Raw genomic sequence first — 25,465 nt, forward strand, 5'->3', positions numbered from 1 at the left:
TCCCTGGTCTCTTCATCTTCTCTGCCTACAGAGCAGTCTTGTAGGTTAAATGGGAATTTGAGTTTGTCCAAATCCTCTTTCTCCCTCTCACCTCCAGGTCCTTGTGTTACCAGCTAGTAGAATATTTCTGCAGGGCCTTATCTGGTCATCTTGATGGTGATTCCACTTGCCCAAAAACTATGCACGTGGATTCCTACCTTTCGGATGCTTTATGTCTAGTATTTTTTAATCCTGAGCCCTGCCTTTATTCCTCTCTCCCAATCCAATGGGCATGTTCATTTACACAGAGGTACTTGCTTCGCCACCTTCATCCTAAATTTCACCAACTCTTCCAATCTATCACCAGCCTTACTTACCAGCTTCATCCTGTTTCTGTCTCCTTCACATATTTGCTAGATTCATCCATTTTCTCTAAAATGTTACACTACAGCAAAGCTAAAGCAAAGTGAGGAAGGAGTGTGAATAAAAGTGGAGATCCTATTTTTATGCTCAGTGCTTCTACACTGAGTGCCAAGTATATATCCACAGTGGACTAATAACTAAAAGTGCTCCATATGCCACTAAAGAGCATCTCCATTAACACAAAAATCTATAGGCAGGTTGCTTTACACTCCATCCATCCACTCAAAGAATCAGTCATTTAATTATGAATGTTTAAAACAGAATGAAAACCTGATGGTAGATAACAGGTCTCCACCAGGGGCAAGATGTCCTGGCCATTGCTTAAAAATGCTGTTTTTGCTGGTATCTTAAGAACATACGGCCGTAACAGACAATAATATAATAATATTTCCCCTTTCACCCATTTCAGGCTTGACAATACATGTTCTTTTGTAGCAATGATTGGCAGAGATATTAAAATACTTAACCAATCAAATCATATTTAATAAAAGTCTTTTGTCTCTAATCAGCTCAGGGAGTTTAGTTTAAGGTTTCTATGTAGGAACATTTTAATTAATATGCATACTTTTACTGACATATTTTAAAATACTTTGCTAGCCTAATAATCTCAGAGTTAATAACATGGAAATACCATGATGATCACAGGAATTGTAAGCCTGGCAAAAAAATAAAAAGGTGCTTGAGAAGTACTTGTTAAATAATATTTGACAGTTGGAATATTGAGGGCATGTCCAATGGAAATGACAATTGTGATGGCTTTTTTTGAGGTAGTGACTCTTAGAGCATGGTGCAGATAGTCCAAGACATCCCCAGATACAGGTCACCAGGAAATGAACCATCTTGGAATCATATTCTGCCTTTGCAAATGTCCTTTCACATCTGCTAAGTTTCTCTTGGGACTAAAAAGTTGAAAGGGATAGATTACCAGGAAGAAAGGTGTTAGAGCTTGATTTCTAAAAGTCAGATTGGGGTGAATGGAAGCAAAATGTCTTAGTTCTTTGTCTAAATTGCAGAAATTATAATCTTGGATATTTTCTTCAAGTTAATATTTTATTTCATGAAAATAGTTTATTTCAGTACTAGGAAAACCTTGATTCTGGCCCCATTTCTGCCATTATCTCCTATGTGGTTTTGGAAAAGTTAATAGTCCTTTCTGGATATTGGGTCCCTTAAAATGAGTGTGTTAGCCTGGCAGGTGGGCTTAGCGGTTGAGCATCAACCTATGAACCAGTTTGATTCAGAGGTCAGAGCACATGCTCGGGTTGCGGGCTCAACCCCGAGAAGGGGGCATGCAGGAGGCAGCCGAGCAATGATTCTCTTTCATCATTGATATTTCCAGCTCTTTCTTCCTCTCCCTTCCTCTCTGAAATAAATAAAAACAAAATGGGTGTGTTAGTTCTTCATTTTCAGCCATGTTATTAGGAGAAAATAAAATATGTACAACATGAAGTTGTATCAGTAATACTTAAGGACCTATGCCAAATTGTTGTCAACTTGAAATCACTATTACCCCTACTCCATTCTGCTCTGTGTAGCAAGGGATAAGCCTGGAACCACACACAGCTCCTAGGAGCCCTTTCTGCATGTGGTTCCAGGTTAGAGTTACCCAGTGAAAGGCATTCCCATGAACTGTTAAAGGACTGGAAGAATCCATTTGTCTCTAGGGAAATGGATAGCTGTGTGGTAAGATTTCAGACACAGGGTTAGCAGCGGCTGCTGGACAAACACCTAGGAGCCACACACTTTATACTACAAGTTGCTGAGATCCCAATGTTGGCAGCTCCCAGAGAGCACATATAAACCCTAACAAAAGAATCAAAATTCTGAGTGACTTCGGTTTCAGGCTGCAGAGTGGAACAATAGCCTGAAATAAACAAACATTACAAGGCATCTACAATGTTTCAAATGTTTGACTTACTTACAAGAAAGTAATGGAAATTCCCCAAAACTAAAAGAAAACAGAACAGTATCCAACAAAGATAATGAGGTAGAGGCGATATTTAAAGAGAAAAATCACTGATTATTTCCTGGAATTTATGAAAAATTAATCCTCAAATTTAAGAAGTTCCCGAAAAATGTCACACAGAACAAAAGGCAGACATCTAGCCACTTGTATGACACCACATACATTTATACAAAAAAAAAAAGATCCAAGAAGCAACCAGTAGTAAGATGGTTTCCCAAAAAGTAATTACTGTTAGACTAATAGTTGATATTTCAATAGCAACAAAGAAGCCAGGAGATGATAGAATAATAGCTTCCAAGTATTGAACAAAAAAACTGCAACCTATTTACTCACTGAAAATATATAAAGACATTTTCTGACACAGGAAAACAGACTTGATTACCCACCAACCCTTGGTAAAGGGGAATGCTGGAGGGTGTACTTCAAAAAGATCTCAGAAGGGAGAGCCAAGATATCAAAAGCAGTAGCAAGCAATTTGTTCAATGTATGGTGATTAGAAAAAGAATGAATTAAAATACTGGATGAAAATAGAATGTAAATTGGGAGAGGCATTCTAAAGCCTCATTGGATTGCTGGTGGGGAGAGGCAACAGACAATGACATATTAGCCACTACCAAGTTAAATAAGCATATTAAAATGTCTAAAATAACCACATAGAGCTGGAGTGTATGACTTCTGCATTAGTAGAAAAGGAAAAACTGACGAGAATTTGAGTCCACGGTCAGAGGCTGTTCTAAGGTTTAGAGGAAAGCATGGGAACAGGCCCTGGTGTGGGGTGGATGCAAATCCATGAATACAGGAAGGCCTTTTGTGCAGGATTAAGTTTCCTGCCCCTAGAAATATTCAAACTATTCTCGAAGGCACAAAGCTCTTAAGTTATACGATAATCCTTAATTGGGCTATTCCAGTGACTCATGTAGTCCAAGCATGTCAAACTCGTGGCCTGCGGGCCACATGTGGCTCACAATTAATATTTTTGTGCCCCAGCCAATATAACTGTATGTAAGAAATGTTTTAATAAAAATTTTGTAACTTAATTTTGATAATATCCTGGAACACATAATTATTAATAACAAACTTCAACATTCGTAATTACTATAATCGTCTTGCAGTCATTGATTCATAAAGCATACAGTATAGGGTTATGTATGGAATAGCATATCGGGTAAATGGCCTCCATGGCTTTGCTAGCACATATGCACTCTTTTGTTGAAACTTTCCATGACCGTTTTGCATAAATGTGGCTGAATTTCGATGAGGCTCATCTTGATGGCTTGGTTAATTGACAAAATTGTTGCATTTGGGGTTCAGAATATCCATGAGTGATTATTGAGAAACAAATGCATACACAACATGTCACTGTTTGGTGCGGATTTTGGGCTAGCTAGAGGCATCATCGGCCCATTCTTCGAAAATGTGGCTGCTCAGGCAGTAACAGTTAATGGTGCTCGCTATCTCGACATGATAATCCAGTTTACCTGATATGCTATTCCATACATAACCCTATACTGTATACTTTATGAATCAATGAATGCAAGACGATTATAGTAATTACGAATGTTGTAGTTTGTTATTAATAATTATGTGTGCCAGGATATTATAAAAATTAAGTTACAAAATTTTTATTAAAACATTTCTTACATACAGTTATATTGGCTGGGTCACAAAAATATTAATTGTGAGCCACATGTGGCCCGCAGGCCACGAGTTTGACATGCTTGATGTAGTCAGACATGTGGGGCAGGTAGTAATATGGTAAGGTCAGAAAACATGAGAGAGGAAAATGTGAAGTTTCTAAAGTACTAATTGAAAAGGAGTAGGCATAAACAAAGAGAACTAATGATTAAGTAATCCATTTTGTTCATCCCTTTGTTCACACAAGAGCCCTGTTTCCTAAGGTTTATCCCACAGGCTACTATTGAATAATACTAAATTGCGATTATAGATGAATTGGGTGATATGTTCTCTTTTCTAATGCTGACAGCTGTCCCCGCTGAGGACATTCTTAGAGTTTTCTGGCAATTAAGAAAAGACTCTTAATCATAAAGGGATCTCTTGAGGTGATCAAATTGCCTGCCTTCCATGATAAGCAATGTAGCAATTAAGCAGATGTTGGTATTTCTTTATATTCTCATGCATAGTGTTTATATGTTTATATATAATTAAAGTTTCAGGGTTGGGTTTTAATGTCCCCAGGATTGCTTGATTTACTTTCTGGTTAATGTCAACATGGGTATTCGGCACACAAACCTACAGAACAGCCTGGGCCTACTGGCCAGGGGAGGTGTGAAGTGAAAGTCCTAATTGTTAACTGGGATTTCCCCCACTGAGAGATTTAACCAAACTCTCAGCTCTCCCCCAAGAAGCCTAATGACCCAACATGGAGACTTTGCTAACATAGGTACTAATCCCTAAGCCCCACCCCAATTTCCTGCTCCCTTGAATTCTAAGTTAGATTGAGCCATCTTGTCTCTTTCACTTAGATCAGGAAGGCAGCTTGCTGCTAGGTTGCTTTTTTGGCACCTCTTCTCTGGCATCGTCTTCTGAACTGCCTACTCTATGAGAAGATGAAAGGAAAGACATAAAAAAGAGCATCCCTTCTTTCTATCACCTGAAAGAGAGGTGAACCTCAAGTTATAACTTTATTTTTTCTGAGCTCTGCCCTGACTGTCACCAGGATTTGGGGGCTGAGATGGGAGGTAGTTGTGGGGTTGGCTAGTTAGTTTCCTTCAGGGCAGATATTGCCATTCAATCCACAAGAAAAAGAATGCATGTGTCTCTGAATGGAACAGAGCCTGAGACATTGCCCCGGACCCATGTGTATGATCCACACTTACTCTGTGCATTCCTCGTATTCTAATCGTCACCTGTTCCACATTGCCAATCCATGGCTCCTATTTTGCACCCATGTTACTTAACTCTCAACGGCATTCATCACAGTAGATCTCTCTGTCCTTGAAACTCTGCTTTTTTGGCTCTATTGATAGCACATCATTAACTGTCTACCTGATATTGCTGTTATTGGCCCATCTCTGAGTCAGGTTTTTCAGACGTGGACATATGATACTCACTGCCAACCCTGTCCTGGCATGCTCCTCCTCAGGAAATGGAGCCACCATCCTCCCAATTGCTCAAGACGGAAACCAGCATTGGCCTTGTCACCTCCCTCCATCCACCACCATTATATTCAATGTATTAGCTAATCTTGTTCCTTTCACCTAAGAAATATGGAGCAAATTTTTTCACTTTCTAGTTCCACCGCTAATACCCTGGTGTCCACCTTTGCTTCTACAACACAACACCTCCACACTGATCTTCCTACTTCCATTCTCAGCCTTCACCATACAGCAAAAATATACAGTTGTCCCTGGAACAACATGGGTTTGAACTGCACCAGGCCACCTATACACAAATTTTTTTCAAAAACTACCTATACTGTTCCAATCCATGGCTGCAGAGGGCTGACTGTATGCACTGACCTACACTTTTTTATATGGGGCACTTGAGCATCCACAAATTTTGCTATCTATAGGGGTTCTGGAACCAAGCCCTCATGGACAATAGGGGCAAATAAGTTATCGGGGCATCAAAATTATATATGAACTTTTGACAGTGGAGTATGGGGGAAGGTGTTGTGTCCCTAAACCCATGTTGTTTGAGGGTCAATTGTAAATAGGAAAATAGTCCTCCTCCATAATATTCTGTACTTTTAAAAAATCACCAGCTTAAAAATGACCTCTTTAGACTGGCCTTCCCTGACTACCTTACTTAATGTCTCTCCACTTTTCTTTTGAAACATAGATTCCTGTTTGTGTCTTTCATAGCACATGCCATGATTGGTATCTAAGTCATTTTTTTTACTTTTTTATATAAAATCTTGCTGATTAAACAATAGGCCTACACGGGCAGAGACCATAATTGTTTGCCATTTAATCCCCAGTACCTAACACAGACTGGCACTTACTGAAGACTACTGTGTACAAGAATGAATGAAGTCTTTATCTCTTAACTCTGAAAGTTTCTCTGCACCCTTGACTCACCCCAGAGTTCCTCATTAGGGGTAGAGTCGGGTGTGCTGGAGCCAGGGAACATTGAAGGTAAAGAGATAGCCTTTATCAGCCCTATCTCTAGAATCTGTGGCAGACAGTATATGCTTTGATATTTTGAAGTGCTCTTTTGCATAGAAAGTTGTAAGTGAGGAAATTTCAGGGAGAGTGTTGGTATCTTGAAATATCTATGGGGCTTTTAGTTGTTACATCAAAAACATGACATATTAATGACTGATTTATGTTGAAAATGAGGCAGAGTCATAGTGATATCATTATAACTAGCTAGTTATTAATAGTAAGAAAGGAGCAAAGATAGAAGAACAGACATAGGCATGTCATTTGGGCAGCTTCACCAGGAAGCTGCAACTTTTCACTACCCAGGGAATCACTGGCCTATTCCCTGAAACTATCGGGGAATGAATCCAACAAAGGGAAGATAGATGCATGCCCAGTAAAGTTGGGGTGATACTGGCTCTGATTTTAGCTCTACTAAAGCCCTAGCTACACTTCTTTTGGTGGGGAGGGGGGGACAAAGAGAAATAGAACTTGGAAACTCCTCCAGTGCGAGAGTCTCAGAAAATTCTTTTTCTCAGGATATCATAAGAAATCTACCCCCACTAACAACTGGGAAGGCAAGACCCTCTCCCCTCTGTTAGCAATAGTAGTGGCAGGTATTTTGTTAAGGAAGAGGTGATGTTTGTTTTGACTTGTACTGTGGCTCAAGGATGGATGCTCTTTGGCAGAACCATTTCCAGGCTCACACTTGCCTCTCTTACTACCATTCTTAGATCTTAATTAGGTAAGTGGGTACTCATGTAACCAAAGAGAGTTCTAAAAAGCCACTGAATCAAGAAAGAAGGGTGGCAAAGACTGCAATGAAGAAGGAATGAAGACATCACCTCAGAGGCAACCAGATGAAAGAAAGGTGGTCAACAGAAAAAGGGGAGTCTGTTAAAAACAGTCTCTTTCTATCTCTGTGAAATGTGTGAAAGGCCAGTTACCCCCATTCTCTTCATTGCTGGGCTAGCATTGGCCCTGAGAGAGATACTTGATAATATCCAACCCAGGATTCCTACTGATGGACAAAGAGGCTTGTATGGGGTTCATTAGTCCAGGAATGTGGAACTCCATCAGTATTCTTTGGTGGCTGCCGTAGAAACTAACATTTTAACAGTAAAATAGTAATCAAGAGTCTTCTTATTATGAGGGCAGAATAAAAAACTCATAAAGGCAGGGGGGATTTCATTTTCCTTAATAGGAACAGATTTTACCAGTGAAAACTCAGATTTGAAAGCTGAAAACAAACAAAACCTTTGTGCTTCTCTCCTCCCTCCCTTCCCCCACCACTGAGTTTGGAAACTAAAAAGTGCATCATTTCAAAGAGGTCTTCTGGAGAGCCCGCCTAGCACAAATTGGTTGGGAATAAAGCATGTGTGTTTTCGGTGTCTCTCTGAAAACATATCTAGGAACTCATAAAAGCCACATTTACTATATTGTAGTGGGAAGGAATTTTTTGACCTTTCAAGAAATTTTGTTTTGTTTTTCTTAGGAAGACCACGATAAGGAAGAGAGCCAGATTTCTTGGCAATGGGAAGGTTGTCTAATGCCACAGGTTTGCATTCCCTAAAGTGTAGAGGGCTCTGAGCAAGCCAACTTGTCATCGACTTGTCCTGCATGTCAGTTCCTCACTTTCACACTTACAAACTGGTCCAGATTTCCGCCCACCCTTAGGTTTTATGGAACAGGTGGCAATGATAGCCATGGAGACATGTCCATGTTAACCTCTTAGCTTCAAGGGGCTCCATGGTCCAAGTCCAAGAATATTAGGAACAGGGCTTTGAAATCCAAAGATGCAGAGGACTGGATGAAGAATATGAGTGTCACCCTAGATTCTGGGGCCTAGAAGGAAGAACGAGCAATGTGGGACACAAAAAGCAAACTCCTGTGTGCTTACCCCTAAAACAGCTGGGTGGTTGGTACTTATGTCCCTCAAGGTGGCCTGTGAGAATTTGGCCCCAGCTCACACCCCCAGCCTTGCAGCCCCGCAGCCCTGCCTGGCACCCTGCCTTGGCCTGGTGTTGCCCCCTCACCTGCTCCACTATCCTGCCTGCAGGGTAATCAATCAGGTCCAGGGCCTCCAGCCTGGCTCCCTTAATGCCTGGGAGCCCAGGGGCAGCCCCTCCCCGCCCCATCCCCCCTCCCCCGTCACCACTGGTCACGATCTGCAGGGCAATCGGTGGGGCAATCAGGCCCTGGCTCACACTGGCTGTGGCCTGGTGCCACCCACTCACCTGCTCCACCATCTCTCTGAGGTCCCACTCTCACTGGAGCCCATGGGGGCTGGCAGCGCCTCCACTGCTGTCTGCTGCCTGTGCCGCATCCTCAATGGCCATCATGTTCTGCGCCACCCCCTGGTGGTCAGCACACATTATAGCAAGCTGTCAAACTCCCGGTTAGACAATTTGCATATTAGGCTTTTATTATATAGGATACCTTTCCTTGATATTTGATTACATTTTTCTCAAAATATTCTCTTTCCTTACCGCCAGATTTTATGACTACTCCTTGTCAATTATATTTGCAACATATTCTTTTGCCCATCAGTTAAAAGAGAGATTCTCAACTGGGATTGATTTTGCTCTCCAGGAGACACTTGGAAATAATCTGGAGACAGTTCTGATTGTCACAACTGAGGGTGAGTGGATGTTTCTGGCACCTAATAAGTAGAAGCCAGGGATGCTCTAAACATCCTACAATGCACAGGTAGCTCCCACAGCAAAGAATTATCTATTCTACAACATCAGTAGTGTGGAGGTTGAGAAACTGGAGTAACTATTGCTGTTCCATAGTGTTTACTCTGAGATCCTTTATTCTTAACTCATACAATCTCTTAGGGTCCTCTCATCTACTGCCATGAAAAAAAAAGTCATATCTATACTCTGTTGGCTCCCAAATCTCTATCTTCAGATAAATTTATCTCCTGAATACCAAACTCATACCTCTATCCCACTTGGCATCTTCAGTGTTATAGCCTACAGGAAGCCTTTGGTTTTATTTATTCCAGCAAGGAAAGAAAAAGGGGTTCATAATTGGAAAATTAATCTGTAATATATAGTGATCTTTTTTTAATAAAGTGGAATTACAATTAACTTTTATTTTGAGAGAACAAAACACAACTTAGTGACACTCTATGAGATAATAAGACACAGCTTGAGATGACACAAAAGCTGTTGAAGAGAAAGTCTTTTCGGTCAGAGAGATTTTACCTAGTGAGTGAAAGAGAAGTTGGTCTTTGCATTAAACAAGACCTTGTTCTCTTTCATTGTGGACTCCCAAGAGCTTAACCCAGTGCCACCTGTTGTTGTCTATCACTTCCAGAGCTTCCATTATAATGCTTTAAAACTAACTAGTCCTACTTCTGTAAGGCTACATCTAAGTTCAAATTCAATATTTTTTGAGAACATATCTTACATACCTTTTAATTGCTTGGAGTGCTGAAACATAACCACTTCTCATGAGATATGTGATGGATATTGGGGGGGGGCATTTTTTCCTTTACATCTAGGTCCCTCTCTCAGCCATTTCCTCCTCTAGTGTTAAGACCCACATGGTGAGCTCATGTGTCCCTCATATAGCCTGACATATAGACTAACTCTGAATCAACTAATTATTTGCATTTGGGAAACTCACCAGTGAGTACCTGTCATTTCAGCACAGCAGTGGGTGAGTCCCTTAGGAACTCCCTGGTGGGTCAGCAAGGGAAAGCTGGAGGCAGGAAGGAGAAAGGGTGGAAACTGGTCCATCATGGGATTGTCATGTGGGGAGTTTGGAACTTTTCCCCAGAGCTTATGCTTACAGGATGCTTTCCTAAAATACTGTTATCTCCCGGGGAAACCAGCTGTCTACACATTCTGAGTCCTTTATTCACATTGTAGTAAGATATCTGAGAGGAAGGGATGGTGACCTGAAAGATGGTAGCTCTAAAGCAAGAACAGATTCCCAAGTTTCCCAAACTTTCTCTTTCTTGAAAAGAACAGTCTTCGTCCTCCAACTTGGAGCAGTTTTCTAAAGAGCTGCCCATCTGTCTATGTCTCCCTGTGTGCTATGTGCAGCCAGGCACAGAAGCACAGAGGAAGGGTGAATGACAGATTAATACAGGGGAGGGATATAAGAAGATATCGAGTAAAACCTGGGGGTTTTCCACCTGGCCAAGTTCAGAAGGAAGGGTCAGATGAACAAAGAACAGCCTTTACTGGCTACATATCTTCCAGCTTCTGCAGAGTTGTTGGCTCCTGGATGGTGAAACCCCTTTATTGAGTCTGCAATTTAGTTGCCATGACATAAGCACCCAAGGGGTGTTCCCAGGAGTCACATTTTCTTGCAAGTTTTTCTGTGACCCACAACACCCCTTTTTCAGAATGTTAGGAGAAGAAATCTATAGCCATGCAAAGGGTAAATATGACCAGCCTGAAGTGGAACTGACTGTGACCCTGCTACTATGGACACAGCTGATGCATGGCTGCCCATGCCATTTGAATCTGGACTGCAGCTGTTGTCTCCTCATACCAGGATACTGGGTTATCTTCCCCAGCTATGCAGAAGAGCTCTCTGTTCTTCCTCTTGTGCCCATTCTATTGTTTCATTGATTCATTCACTAGTGCTACAGATATTAAGTGGCCAGAGTAGGTTAAGCACAATGCTAGGCACTGGAGATGAAATGGTGATAGCCCTAAGCTTCTTTGAATTGTTTCCATTTAAAGTTTGTCCAGTATTAGGTGAATGCAGTTATGTAATGCTGTGAGGGGGATGAGCACAGGGAGGTCTGGCCATGCCGGGGAAGGGCACCTGCTGGATGTTTCAGATTCTGTCCCAGAGTCAGTGACATGTGCTTATCCCTGTAAGGTGAGAAGAAGGTAGTGAGGGGAGGGATAAGTGTCTATGTATCAGTGGTGAGAGAGGGTACTATGGATGGAGTGCAGATTAATCAGGAGGTAAGGGCAGGGTGAAGGCTGTAGGTGGGGTGTGGGCATGAAAGTAAGACAAGACAGTTTACTAGTTCACTAGGGGCTCTGTAAACCATATTAAAGGCTTAATTCTACTTTGCAATATAAAGGTTCAAATGAAGAAAATCAGTCAAAGAGTATTTATAAATCTGAGTTGGGAGGATGTCCTGAAAAAGTAAAGGAGAACATTGACCTCAAATTGTTTATAATTTAATTTGGAATAGAAGAAAAATTACATGAACTTCATACGGTGAAAAATAAAACTGAATATAATTAAGCACTGAAGAGTCTAATGTAGACCAAAGGAGCTGTGGGAAGAACAGGAGAGTGAGCATCTCATACGAAGGAAGACAGGATATGATGTGGGTATAATGTGGATGCAACATGGGCCTCAGAGGTAGCCGAAAGGGCTGGGCACTCAGCTCCAAGGGGCAGGATGGTTTCTTTGATGAGAGTCTTTATCTGCAGTAAAAGGTTGTGATCATTACCACAGACTCTCTGGCTTCCTCCAAGCATCCAACAGCATCATCAACAGTGTGTAATACCTCACTCCCAGCTCTAAACACAGAATAAAATAATGGCTGTTGTCTGACTCACAAATGGGACAAACACTAAAAATGCTTGTGAAGGAAATAGTATTTCTCAAGTCCATCTATTGCTCCGATCATTACAAGGCTACATAAGTATACAATATTATCTCCCATTCAATAGATTGTGTTTAATTATTTTGTCTTGAGATTTTACAGTTTGTGGAACCAAGACCTCTGTGCTTGCTATGGGGACACAGTTGAGAGCACTGCCTACAATGACTTAATGTCCCTAAATGAAATACAATGGTAGAAATCTATCTGAGGCTTAATTAGGGGTAGAAAAAATTAGTTTCCCTTACAAAAAAGGAACTGTGTACATTCCATCTCTCTCTTTTACTTTGGCTGTCGGGAAAGGTATTGTTAAATTTGAATCTCAATAATAGTGGACCGGTAGGTCTCTGGTTGGTGTATTTGTGTTTCAGTGCTCTCCTATGTCTTGATATTCTTAAATATCTTCTCATGTTAGTGTATGTGCTTTTGATTATAAGGTGTGTCAAAGCTGGGATAGATGGGAGAGAAGAATTACAGAATTGATGGGTGAAAAAAAGGAATTCTAGGAAAGGAAATAGGATAAAACACAAAGATTAAAGAGAAAACTGGTTTGAGTTGAAAGAGGGAGTCTGTAAAGATACTGTGGAAGCTGAGAGAGAGATGGGCTTAGAGAAGGAGTATAGGCAGGGGACAGAGGCAACAGGGAGCCACAGGAAGTTTTGGAGCAGGGAGTAGCAACATGAAACTTGCTTTAAGAGGTTGGTCAAATTGCAATGTTGAGTCTGTACCAAAATAGGGAAAAACTAGGGAAGTGGATCTGGGGAAGGTTAAAGAATAGACAGTTATGAGAAGAATTTGAAGGAAAAAGTGAACCACATTTGGTTATAAGAAGTAAAGGAATGAGTTAGTGATTATAAAAGTGTCTAAGGCTGTTATTATTGCCAAGGAATTAAGTTAGAGAGAGAGTTATTTTTAAAAATATATATATTTTTATTGATTTCAAAGAGAAAGGGAGAGGGATAGATAGAAACAACAATGATGAGCGAGAATGATTGATCGGACTCCTGCACACCCCCTACTGGGGATCTGGCTCACAACCCAGGCATGTGCCCATAAGCGGAATCAAACCCAGGACCCTTCAGTCCTCAGGCCGATGCTCTATCCAGTGAGCCAAACCTGCTAGAGCGAGAGAGGGGTTTTGATGCTTTGCAGAGGGAGGAGGAGAGAGGAGGAGAGCAGGAAGAAGCAGATATACTCATGATTGTAGGGTTGGTCCTAAGATCCCAGATCTTTCTTTTGTCTTATACTTACCTGAATAGAATCTAAATAGACACTTCTTCACCAGGCTGGGTGCCATCAAAGCCAACTAGCTTCATAGTAGAAGAATGCTGCTTTGAGATGTTGGCCAAACTACATATTAACCCCAAGGACAGCAATATAGGAAGTATAACATCACTTAGAAACCCTTCTTAGAAAATTCACAAAGTTATCATTTAACCACCTGTTCAATCCACACACAAGTTCATAAATAATTGCATGCTTTTCTTCTTGGCCCAATGGAGCACTTATTTCTCTTTCCAGGTCAGTAAAGACTATTTGCATTTCTTCCAATATTTTATTATAAAAAATGTCAAACATGAAGCAGAGTTTAAAGAATTTTACAGGGAACACCTATATTACTCACCACTTAGGTTCTACTATTACTAGTTCACAGTATTTGCTCTAGCACATATATATGCATCCTTCCATCAACTTATCTTGTTTTGGTGCATTTCAGAGTAAACTGCAATCATTACTACTCCTCTGCAGTAAATGAAACTATTGGTTTTTAACTTCTGTTTTTGAATATTTAGCATGCTGGGCTGTGTCAGCTATGTACATAGACTATGGAGATCAAAGAGAAGCCTGTGGCTTTTCTGTAGTTGGTTTATCTTCCCAATATCTCCTCCCAGGCATTTGAACATTGACTCTTTAATTATAATGGTGCCCAGCCTATGCACTTGAGTTCCTAGAAAGTGGAAAAGGGAATTTTTACAAATCCAATTATCTTCTAAACTCTAGCATTTAAGTTAAAAAAAAAGACCCCCTGCAGGTAGTGTAGATGAAAGAGAGAGAGAGAGAGAGAGAGAGAGAGAGAGAGAGAGAGATCCCCCCTAGAGATATAAGCATTTTAGCTTATATTTACATTCAGAGTTGCCATATTTCAGATTGAAAGCAAAATTGCACCTTTAATAACATAGGAACTATGGATAATATACTAGTAGATGGTTGGAGGCAGAAACTACAGTAAGATAAGGTGCTAAGGAGTGAGGTAAAAGTTTTAGCTGGCAAAAGGACAGTATTATGAAAAGCAGAGATTGTGTTACAAGGATTTACAAAACAACTATTACTGCATGTAGTTTTCAGGCTTAAGGAACATGATCCACAGTATAATGACAAGCCTGGTAAAATAGCATTCTATTAAGGTTTGTTTTGCCTTTGTTTTCATGTCTGTTGTATTTACGTTTAAGTTTTAATTGATGTTTTGACCATGTGTTTGGCCCTGAGGAGATTGTGAAGGCTTTCATTTTTAAAATAAATTAAAAAGTGACATATTTAATATACACTAAGCAAAAATACCCTCCTTAATATACCCAGAAGTCAGATCTTGTTGGTGCAATAAAACTTGATTTAAAACTTTCTACCCATGAGCACCATAAACCTAAGACATTATCCTGGAGACTTGGGGAAAGGACATTAATTTGGGAAGAGGCAATGGGAGAAATTAATTCTCAGATCCAAGTGTTGCCTGAACAGGGGAAGGAAGAAGACAGATGCAAATATGAAGTGAGCAACATGTAAGTTCATTAGAAACAGCAATGAATCAGAAAGTCTCTCAATGACCAGTCCAAGAAGGTACAAACTGTTTTGTTTATCTTAGTCAACTCAACCCAACAGCTAGTTCAGTAAAGAAATGAAATAGAGGAAAGAGACAGAGATCATATTTTAAATGTTACCTGATTTTTAAAGTGTAGAGGCTCCCTGAATTTCTCCCACTGGAGAAAATTAAGTGCTTTTGTTCCCCCAAGAATCTTAGAGATAAGAGTGTGACCATCCTAGCCTATTGATTCAATACTGGAGCCTGCATGACAATGATGAGCTGTCGGCTCCATGGGTTATCTCAGTGATTAAGCCTGGCCTCTTGCACAAAACTAGGCAAATGCATCCTATTGTAAGTTTAGCTTCATATACCGGGAAGCTGTTTATAGCAGCTACTTACCTACTGGTATGAATTGAGTCAAAGTAAGTGCTCATTATTTTCCATGTTGCCACTCCTGTAACCTTGTAAGAATTTTCTATGGGCTGGTAAATTTTAGTACTTATCTACAAAGCTATTTTGCAACCAGGGACTCTAAATGGCAATTATTATACTAATGCTTAAATCAATATTTCATGCTTATAGTTCTGTCTCTAATATATCCAAATGGAAGCAGGCATTACACCAAGGATGGGAGAAAAGACATACTTTAGTAAAAAAGGATGGGAAAAGAACAACACTGTCCTTTGAACCGATGCTTTTAAAATGAGATATTTAAAGAAAAATCTACCAAAATGATGTCTTACTTGACAAGGAAAGATAGCTTCCTCCATCCTCTCTGTTTACACACACTATTGTTTCAGCCCATGGTGTTTTGTTTACTTTGGAAAGAAATATTTTACCCCCTCTGAGATAATTAATTTTTGTCAGCTTCACTGTTTATAAGGGAAACTGAGAAACTGTTAATTGAAATACAGAATGAGTCACTGTTTTCAGCAATTTTTGGCAGCATTCTAATTTGTGTCAATCCCAGCCTAATTATTAGATTCTTTTGGAAGTAGAAAGCATATTTGATTTTTCTCTTACTGAATTGTTTCTTCCTCTTTAAAAAAAATATGCTGCCTGACAAAGGTTATGTAATTTATATCAACATGAGGTGACATACCAGTACATTTGAAATACCACAAGGTTTAGTGCGTCATGCTTGGCTCTTCACAGTAGCTAAATATTTAGAAAGCTCACAGAATGTGGTCTCCCTCTTCCCCTCATTTCTACTCCCTCATTTCTACCTCCAGCCCAGCCAAAAACTGTGGTTCTTTTAAGGACCTTTTAGTAGGTATTAAGCCACAGTATATGGCCCATCACTAATGACATCACTGAAGTAAGCTTCCCAGAGTCATCAGGGAGAATTCACTTGGAAATTCAATTGAATGTCACTTGCAAAGGGCAGGTCCCTTGAAGAGGTGACCAGTCATGCATCCCTGAGTTATCTGTTGTGAAAGCATTAATCACTGTGAACTCATTTTCTCCTAATGCAAACACAGTGCATTGTTTCACAGGAATTCTGTTCCAAATAATCATTAATGTAGAGAGCAGAAGCTGCTGCCAGTGGACAGTGCTAATAAAATCTGTCAGAGCAAAGGCTGGTATAATGGGACTGTTAATGGTTGCTAGCAGGAGTTGGATCTTTCCTGGCTGTGGCAGAATGAAGGCAGGTGGAGAGGCAGGGGCTTTGCTGGAAGGACAGCCTTATCTCTCACCTCCTGAGATGGCCTCTGGGGGGGAAAAAAAAAAAACATCATGTCTGTCACAGCATTGCCAGGGCTCTGAGGCTTGGAGCACAGGCATCAGCTGGGGGCTGAGGAGGGAGTCATGGAGTGACTGTGGGGATAGCTCTGCTACCACAGCCTCCTCCTATGGGTCAGGGTGCATCCGGGCACCGGGTGCTGTGGGCATCCCAGAACTTTGCCTCTCCCTCTCCACATTGGGTCAGCAGTGAGAGAAGAACGAAATCACAGTAAGGGTAATCACAGCTAATGTTCACTACAAGTCTCCTGGGCCAAGGGGCCAGTCCTTTCCATGCACGTATCTCAGTCCTCAGAGCAGCACCCCTAACACGTGTGCATTAGTTATTACCCCATTTCACAGCCGAGCAAGCGGAAGTTCAGAAACCAGTCTGGGGCCAGATTCAAAAGTCATGCCTTTAAATATCATGTTCCTTTACCGGAGGGAGAGACACAGAAGCTATAGCCTAAAATCAGACTGAAACAGGAGGCAAGGTGTGACAATGCACCTGGCAGTCTTTCCATTTGCATATCCAACCAGTCAGGAGGTTCAGGACCAGCTTTGGACAGATTATATAAAAGCTATGGCTTGTACCAAAGGCTGTTTCTCTAGGCATTGCTACTAAAATGTTGGCTCTCAGGTCCTTAAAGAGGCCTAACTGCTCTGTGCCACCCAACAGCAGCCTTGACTGGGGGCCCCCAGGAGGCCCTCTCCGCCCAGTAACACCCTATGCTTAAGACTTGTTCCTTCTCATCCCAACACTTGTCTTGTTTCCTGTCATCTAAATGTCTTTTTAAAATTTATTATTATTTTTTAACACTGTCTAAGTCTATATAATGGCTTTTCTCATAGAGGAGAGAGCACTGGAATAGGTTAGACTTTGTTGCTATCGCCAGCTCAAATTGTGTCATCTAAAGGTCTTGATCTGACTGTACCTTAGTTAGGTCAGATAAGGCAAGAGGAAGCTACTGCCTCCTGGGGCTGCCTCTGAGCACAAGCATAATGGGATGGACAGCAAAGGGCTTCCAGAGCATAGCTGGGCATGGAGCATGGTCATGCGGGCTCTGTGGCCTTCCTAAGCCCCAGGGACTACTGTAACAAAGGTGCTGACATCGCTGCCTCGGGACTCAGGAATGGGATTGGGATGGAGTTTGCAGGAAAAGGCTATGGATGTAAGAGGGATGAAAGAGGAATGACAGAAATGTAAAAACTGCAAAATGCTAACACTATTAGATATTCCCAATAAGCACAGAGTATGGCAGAAGAGCAAATTTAGTTCTGAGATCAGTTCCCACAACCAAGATGGGAACAGACCTCTGTAGTCTTTCCACCTGAAAACACCACTATTACTAAAGGCTTATTCCCTTGATTGCATTATTTTAAAAACATGTTAAGGGTTTGAAAGATGTGAGAGAAGACAGATGGTTATGAAGGAGAGGGTTAAGCAGGGAAGGAATGGGGAGGGTATAGCGGGTTTTGGAGGGAGTCTCACACCCCCTCCCCACAACACCTGCCCCATCAATAGGAAGGTTACATGGCTCCAAGTGCAATGGGGAATGCAGAGATGGGCTAAGACGTGTTCTCTGGCCCCCAAGATCTTACAAATACACATCACAAGTGCTAGACTGCATGGCACAGGATATAAATGCAGTTAGATTGGGTGAGAGCAATTAGCAAAAGGAAAATTCAGAGCCAGCATCATGGAAAATTGCACTGGCTGTGAGAACATAGATGAATGTGAATAAAGTACAGGGAGAGAAGACAAGTTTCGCACAGTTGAGGAATGAACGGGCAGTGTGAAGGTGGGAGCAAGCATGCTGGGTACAAAGAATAATGAAGGAAACAGCCTTGTTTCAGTGGAGGAGTGAGTGTGTGTGTGTGCACACGTGTGTGTGTGTGCATGCATGCATGTGTGTGTATTAGGAGAGGGAAGCAGCAGGCAATAAACAGGACAAGTATTGGGCAATGGCACATTAAAAAGAACCTTGGTAGCCAGACAAAGGAGTTTGGATGCGTATGATAAGCAAGAGAGAGCCACTGGAGGTCCTTGGGAATCTGAGGAATACGATCTCAGTTTTGGAAAGTTTCCCTGGTAGTTGTGGAAAAAGTAGACAGGGGGGTGGGGTGGGGGGTGGGGAGAGAATTTGAAACACTAGGAAGCTGAGGCACTGCCATGACTGCCATATTTCCTCCTGCAGCACACGTTCATACTCCCCTTTTCCCTGGTTGAAGTCATCCTCAGGCCACACTGCTATCCATTGAAGAAGAATGGACTCACCTTATTGGCTGCTGCAAGTCTTGCTTACATTAGCAGGTAAGAATTGCAGAGTGAAAACCATCTTCAGCTTGTCATTCAAACCTCTGAGGAATATTCCAGAAGCATACTGTTCTGTAAGACTGCCTTTATATTGAGTTAATGGGGGAGTTAGCCATCTTTAAGTCTTCAAGTAAAAAGAATTTTGATGGTTTTTGATACTCATGGACACATCACAGCAAAAGAATACACAGCTGGCACCACACACACACATACACACATGCAGCAAGTCACGAGTTCCTCTCTCCTTCTCAGGAAGAATTAGTCATTGCAAAGCTACTACACATGTTACTTTCCCCAAGAAAACATTGATCTTTGGTTCCACTTGCAATTAAATGTTTGAATAGCTGAATGACCCAAGGCATCTAAATATATTCTTTCTTAAAAGGCACGTGACAGTTGAGCATGCTAGGTGTGTTCCATTCCTGTTGCCTGCATCATTCCTGTTATTTGCATCAACATCTGGCACTAGAGCTCCTAGAGGGCATTTGGGCAATTGCCCAGGGGCTTGCAGAACAGCCTCATGGAGTCATGCAAGCTCATTTAAGCAGCTGGCCTAGATTTTATCATTCAACCACCTGGCAACACTAATTCTCAGAAATACTGCCCAGTGATCTGTAATCAAGGGGAAGTGCTTGGTCTTCCACCCAGTGAGTGGAAACCCCTTTCCATTTTAGAGTCTTCTCATCCACTCCATGCTTTTACTGAAAGGGGCATGCCAAGCATACTGCCTGTATATCAGAAGCTAATCATGATGTTCCGTCTCTAGTCTAGACTCACATAAACTATTCATATCTGACAAGCTGGGCAATCCCCCAATCCCTATGTTGGGGAAAGTTTAATGGAATACAGTGCCCTGTCAGAAACAGAAGCCAGAAAGAGAACATGTTCCACAGGGGCTTGGGCCCCTAGTGCCTGCTCCATGGGCTTCATGAACCTTTGTCTTAGAGCAAGTAACCTTCATGCCAGAACTACTCAGATAACGGTTCCTTCCTTGCCTTTCTTTCCCTTTTCTGAAGCCTGCTCCTCCCACCCACGCACCATCTTTCCCTGAGTGCCCAAAGTCGTCCTTGCTTCCCCTGTCTTAAAGAAAGTACTTGCTCAGTCAATCTAACCCAAGATTCCAGTGATCGACACTGTTCTCCAGCCTGGGGCCTTTGCATTTTAACAAAGGTCATTTTAGAGAATAATGCTTAAGTTGGGACCTACTAGTAATTGATGTTGGGAGCCCTGTGCTGGGAAGGATTCTCAGGCCCTATCAAAAGAAAATTGTGTTAGCACTTATTGTTATTGGCCAATAGCATGAGAATGGAGAGTAACAAGATATATGCCATGTATTTGCCAAATCTGCCTTAACTCAAAGGAATAAACCCCTAAAGACAGAATACTTGGAACCCAGGATGGGGTAAGAGTATGTATCCATAATGATATGTCTGTTGTATGTTTTGGGAAGAAGAAGAGCAGTAGCTGGTTGATTATATACATGCATTTCTATACTCTGTTTTCTTTGGTTTGGTTTGGTGGACTTCAATCTTATTTACTCTTTCTTGCCAAGTACAACTTCTGGAGTTCATATATAAGATAGTACTTTTGATCTATTAACTTTTTCTACCTAAGAACTTGGAAGCTGATCATTGATCCTCAAATCTGACCCCAGAAACCAAGAACATGCAAGAGCACCATGGCCACTAGCATTTGGGGGGAAATTGCAGTGGTCGTAAAAGATGAGAAACAGCGGTCAAGATGGCTTGGCTTGTTGGTGCCTGGGCATGTGTTCTGACAATGCAGGGAACTGGGCAGTTGGGGAGAAGAGGTACAACAAGTTGGCGGGGGAGGGGGTCAGTGGTGAGTACGTCATAGGTCCATTCAGTTATTCACTCTGCTGAGTTAACAAGGACACAGGAATGTACAAAATACCATGCTTCCTCTCAGGGCTTTCTGGGAGAGAAGAAAGTACACACACAGTGGGAAGACAGGATGATGAGACTGTAATAGGGGTAAGCACAGGGCATTGTGGGATGCTGAGGACTATCTTCTTAAGAAAAGAATGTGTAAGCTGAGGCCCAAAGAATGAGTAGGAATAAGTTAAAAGAGGCATAGAAAAGACCTTTAGGCAGAAGGATCAGCATCTGTGAAGGGCTGGAGGAGCTGAGGGTGTGGCTGAATTGCAGGACAGGGTAAAGCTAAATCATGAATTCACATCAATGGGTTTGGACTTTTAAACTAGAGGGATTTTCTGTGGAAAATGTTTTAAGCAGAGGAATAAAATGATGTGGCTTAGGTAAGAAAGATGATTAAAAAGTTGATTTTGGCTGGAGTGTGAAAATTAAGGAGAAAAGCACGAGGAGACCAGTTGGTGGCGTTTGTGAGACTTGGTAGTAGCCTGTTGATGACAATATCAATCAATTTCAAATATAAGTAGAGAAGGTGGGTGGGATAAGGAGAGTTAGAGACCACCTAGCGTTGGAGATCTGAAGCCTCAGCGGGTTCAATGACATGCCCAAGCGCATAGGGCCAGGGATAATCAAAGCTGGGACTTCAATGCAGGTCCAGTTCTCTTTCCATTCTATGCACATGGCCAGGTATTTATTCACCTCACTGCATGTGCAAAACATATTCTTCTAAGTGCTGCAGGGGTGGGTATGCAAAAAAGCTTAACATGGTTCCTGCTGTCTAAAAGCGTTCATGATGTAGTGTCCGGCGCTGTGCTTGTGATGGGAAAGTGATGCAATGGAGCAAGTGGGAGGAAGCACCAGCAGAAATGTGACTGGGTGCACCCAGTGATTTGGGTTTGGACCTCCTTATTAATGAAGCAGTAAATCATCATTTGGTCCGTCAGGCCCCTTTATTCCTAGACTAAATCAAATGCATCTGTATGGTGGCCATGTTATGCTGCACCACTGACTGAAGCTTCTCTATTTCTGTCCATTCCTTGGTCAAGGGAGCTCAGATTCTTTGCTCTCTGCTGTCTCCTCCCTTACGCAATGCTCAGAGGCCCATGAACCTTCATGGCCGCAGGTGGTCATCAACAAGCTCCACAAACTGTGGATATCCATGGAGATGTTTTGGGGAAGTGGCTGTGGGTCAGCTGTTAGGCGTGCCTGTTTGGATGGTCAAATAGGGAAACGGTATAGCAGAAATGAGGTCAGGAACATGGGCCCGGGCCAGACAGAGCGTGAGAAACAAACACGAGTCAGAAAAATGGCAATAATTCTGAGCCAGGGAAGTATTTCACCGCAGAAATCACATCACAATGACCTAAAAATAATTGCCGAGACCGTGGGGAATGCCTTACATGTGGAACTTGCTTTTTGTTATTTTTCAGATTGCAAAATTGGAGGCTGGCCCCTAAGTGTGAAAATAAAGCTTTGCAAAGTAGTAATAACTGCAAATCTTTCATTTCCTTTGGAAAGCATTAGTCACCTATAAATGTGGTAGCTCACTCACTCCTCCCTTCTCTCTCACCTCAGAATACCTCACCTAGCTCTCTCTGAGGCCATGGCGAGGAACAGGAAAATACAAATGTTCCTACTGCTGGCTCTTATTCATTCTCTTTTTGAACAAATATTTCCCCTAACACAAGGCTGGTCTTGCTGGGAAAAGCAAAGTTATATAAGGCTAACCCAGACTGTAGGGGTTTTGTAGTTAATAAGGGGAGATTAGCTGTGCACTCAAATTATAAGACACACAATGGGAAGTGATAAAATGTCAGAACAAATACAAGGAGCCACAGAAACATGGAGGAAGAAGTGGTTATGTCTTGCTGGCCAGTGTGGAAAAGGTGTGCATTGGGTGTGGGTCCTGAAGGACTGGCTGAATTAGAGCTTCAAAAAATGGGAGAAAGTAGACAACACAGCATAGTCCCAAGGCCGAAGGAGAACAGGGCACAGGACAATGGTCAGCAATTTGCTCTTACTGGAAGAAACTGAAAGGAAATCACAGTGGAACTGCCCTCTTAAGGAGGCTTGTGGATGGCAGGCTAAAAGTAGAGACATAGTTTAGACAATGTGAGATTTGATTGTCACTGTTGCTTATTTCTATGGCATGGAGGTGAGAGTGAGAGGTATTAGTGACATGGCCAGAGAATTATGCTTTCAAAAGGTATCTTGACAAGAGTGATTAAAATGGGTTGGAATGATGAGACATGGGAAGCAAAATAGAATAAAACAATATACAAATAAAAGTTATCTTGAACATTCTTTCCATAGAGCTTAATCACATTGTTTTATTCTTTGTCCATGGTTTTTTCATAGTCCCAATGTCATACCAGGTCCAAGTGTTCAGAGCACCTACCTCTACGGAGTTCTAATAATCCATTGAGTGCTCACACATGCCTGTGTGGTGCATAGTCCTGAAAACTGCTCTCCTACACAGGCCGTAGAGCCACAACACCTAGTGTTCTGGGCCCAACATCACCTGGCTCCGCTTTAGGGTTAGTACTCCAACCCCATTGCTAACAATGCCACACTACCATTGCCCTTATGATGGTAGAAATAGAACCGTGCTGCTGGCCACTGCCACAGCCCCCGCTGGCCTGGAGGATATCACCACCTTGATTTTTGTAGACCAGAAATCTGCTTATGCCCTAGTTTTTCTGCTAGTGTGCAAGGTATTGCATGCCCAGTGCAACTGTTGCACAGGTATGTAGCCATAAGTCAGCCTTGGGGAAGATATTTGCAAAATCACTTCTCAATAACAGTTTGTATGAGATGAGATAGATGATTCCTTTCTTCTATACTGTGCTTACTGAGGTGATGACCACACCTGGCAGGGCACCTGGTACCTGGCAGGTTTAATAGTCCTCTAAATTACTGCACCCATTTACACATACACACTTCTACGTACAGACATCATATCCCCAGAATATCTTAAAAAATGCCAGAGGGCTGGGCTAAGCTGATTTCTAGGGTCAGCCACCTGGCCATATCTAGCATTGACCATACTCTTCTACTCCCACTAGTAAAGCAGTTCTCAACCTGTGGGTCACGACCCCTTTGGCAGTCGAACGACCCTTTCACAGGGGTCGCCTAAGACGATCCTGTATATCATATATTTACAACATGAGGAACTGTATTTAAAGGGCCAGAAGGTTGAGAACCACTGCACTAGTGCATTATGTGAATTCTCTCCCCGAGCCAGTTACCCTTTCCTGAAATATGACCTCCTAGGGCCATCTACTAGTAGATACTGCATAGTTTTATAACCTCAGATTTTCATGGGGATCAGAATCCCAGCCCCATTTTTCCAAAGGGCTCCTTAGCTCTCTTGTAAATTAATATATGAAAATAAATATAAAAATGCCACACAGCTTCCCTTGTTATCAATGTTTGGGGTCCAGGCTAGCCAGCATGAATATTGAAGAGGGGTGGGAGTGAAGGGCTAGAAGAGGAAATGGCTATCTATGTTTCTTACCCTTTCTGTCCAAGCCTCAGTTCCTACTCACCCAAAATGCCTGTTATAGAAATTAGAAATAAGAACAACCTGAAGAGGGATACAGCTGTGCAACCAGGAATGAGGGACATACCTGAGATTCATTGTTGAAGTAAAAGAAGGTTCTATGGATTGATTGGACGTAGCAGGCAAATAAAAAGGAAAATATCAAGGATAATTCTCAGAATTTTCAGCCAGCAGTCTGGAAAGATAGTGATTCCATTAATAGATGTAGAGAAGTTAGGAAAGAAATAGTTTTGGGTATAAGAAAAAAACTCAGTTTAAAAATCCCATATCTATGTCTCATTTCAAAAGATTCTGATTAAATTGGTTGAGGATATGTTCTGAGCATCAGAATCTTAAAGCCCCCAAGGCAACTTAATCATCAGTCAAGGCTGAGAACCACCTACTCAGAGGAACTTCCATCTGGAAACCTGGCTGCAGAGATCCAAAGAGTTTAACCCTCCTGGTGAGATGATATTGCTGGAGTAGTGAGAGGAGTGGGGAAGGGAGGAGGAGGAGGAGGGAAGAGAGGGAGAGAAGGAGAAGGAAAGGGAAGAAACATGGGAAGAGAATGCTAGGGAAATGCCCTCATCTAAGGGACAGGAGGTGTAAGGGATCAGCAAAGTAGCAAAGAATAATCAGATGGTAGAAAATCAGGAATATACAAGAACCTCATAGCCAGAAGGGAATGTTCCAGGGAGGGGTTGGTAACAGCTTTAGATACCATAAAGAGCTTGCCATCCCAACTCTCATTATTGCCAGCACTTTCAACATCCAAGTTAACTGATAGTTCAGCATCAGAATTCCTTTTCATTCTATCTATTATCTATCTATCTATCTATCATCTATCTATCTACCTTTAACTTTTTTGGGTGTTGACATTATTGCAGGAGTCCCACCTCCATTTGCCCACCTCCATCCTTCCTCGCCGACCCCTTCCTTGGCCTTCACCAAATTGTCTGTGTCCATGGGGAAGGCATATGTATCCTTCAGCTAAGCCCTTCACCTTCTTTATCCAGTTAACCACACCCTCTCTCCTGAGTAACGGCCAGTCTGTTTCATGTATCTATGCTTCTGGTTCCATTTTATTTGTTGGTTTATTTTGTTCATTGGATTCCACTTATTAGTGAGATCA

At 41.9% G+C, this 25,465-nt stretch overlaps 1 protein-coding gene across 2 annotated transcripts in view; it reads left to right on the plus strand.

Moving 5' to 3' along the window:
* ADTRP (androgen-dependent TFPI-regulating protein) overlaps positions 1-25,465 on the plus strand; it is an 85,188-nt gene that overhangs the window by 45,906 nt on the left and 13,817 nt on the right. For both annotated transcript variants that reach the window (XM_015567809.1, XM_006769727.2), the window contains one exon: positions 18,782-18,897. In XM_015567809.1, coding sequence (XP_015423295.1) covers positions 18,782-18,897 — 116 coding nt within the window. The remainder of the gene's footprint in view (positions 1-18,781; positions 18,898-25,465) is intronic.

This window comes from Myotis davidii, unplaced genomic scaffold (genome assembly GCF_000327345.1).
Source record: "Myotis davidii unplaced genomic scaffold, ASM32734v1 scaffold62, whole genome shotgun sequence".
Taxonomy (NCBI): Eukaryota; Metazoa; Chordata; class Mammalia; order Chiroptera; family Vespertilionidae; genus Myotis; species Myotis davidii.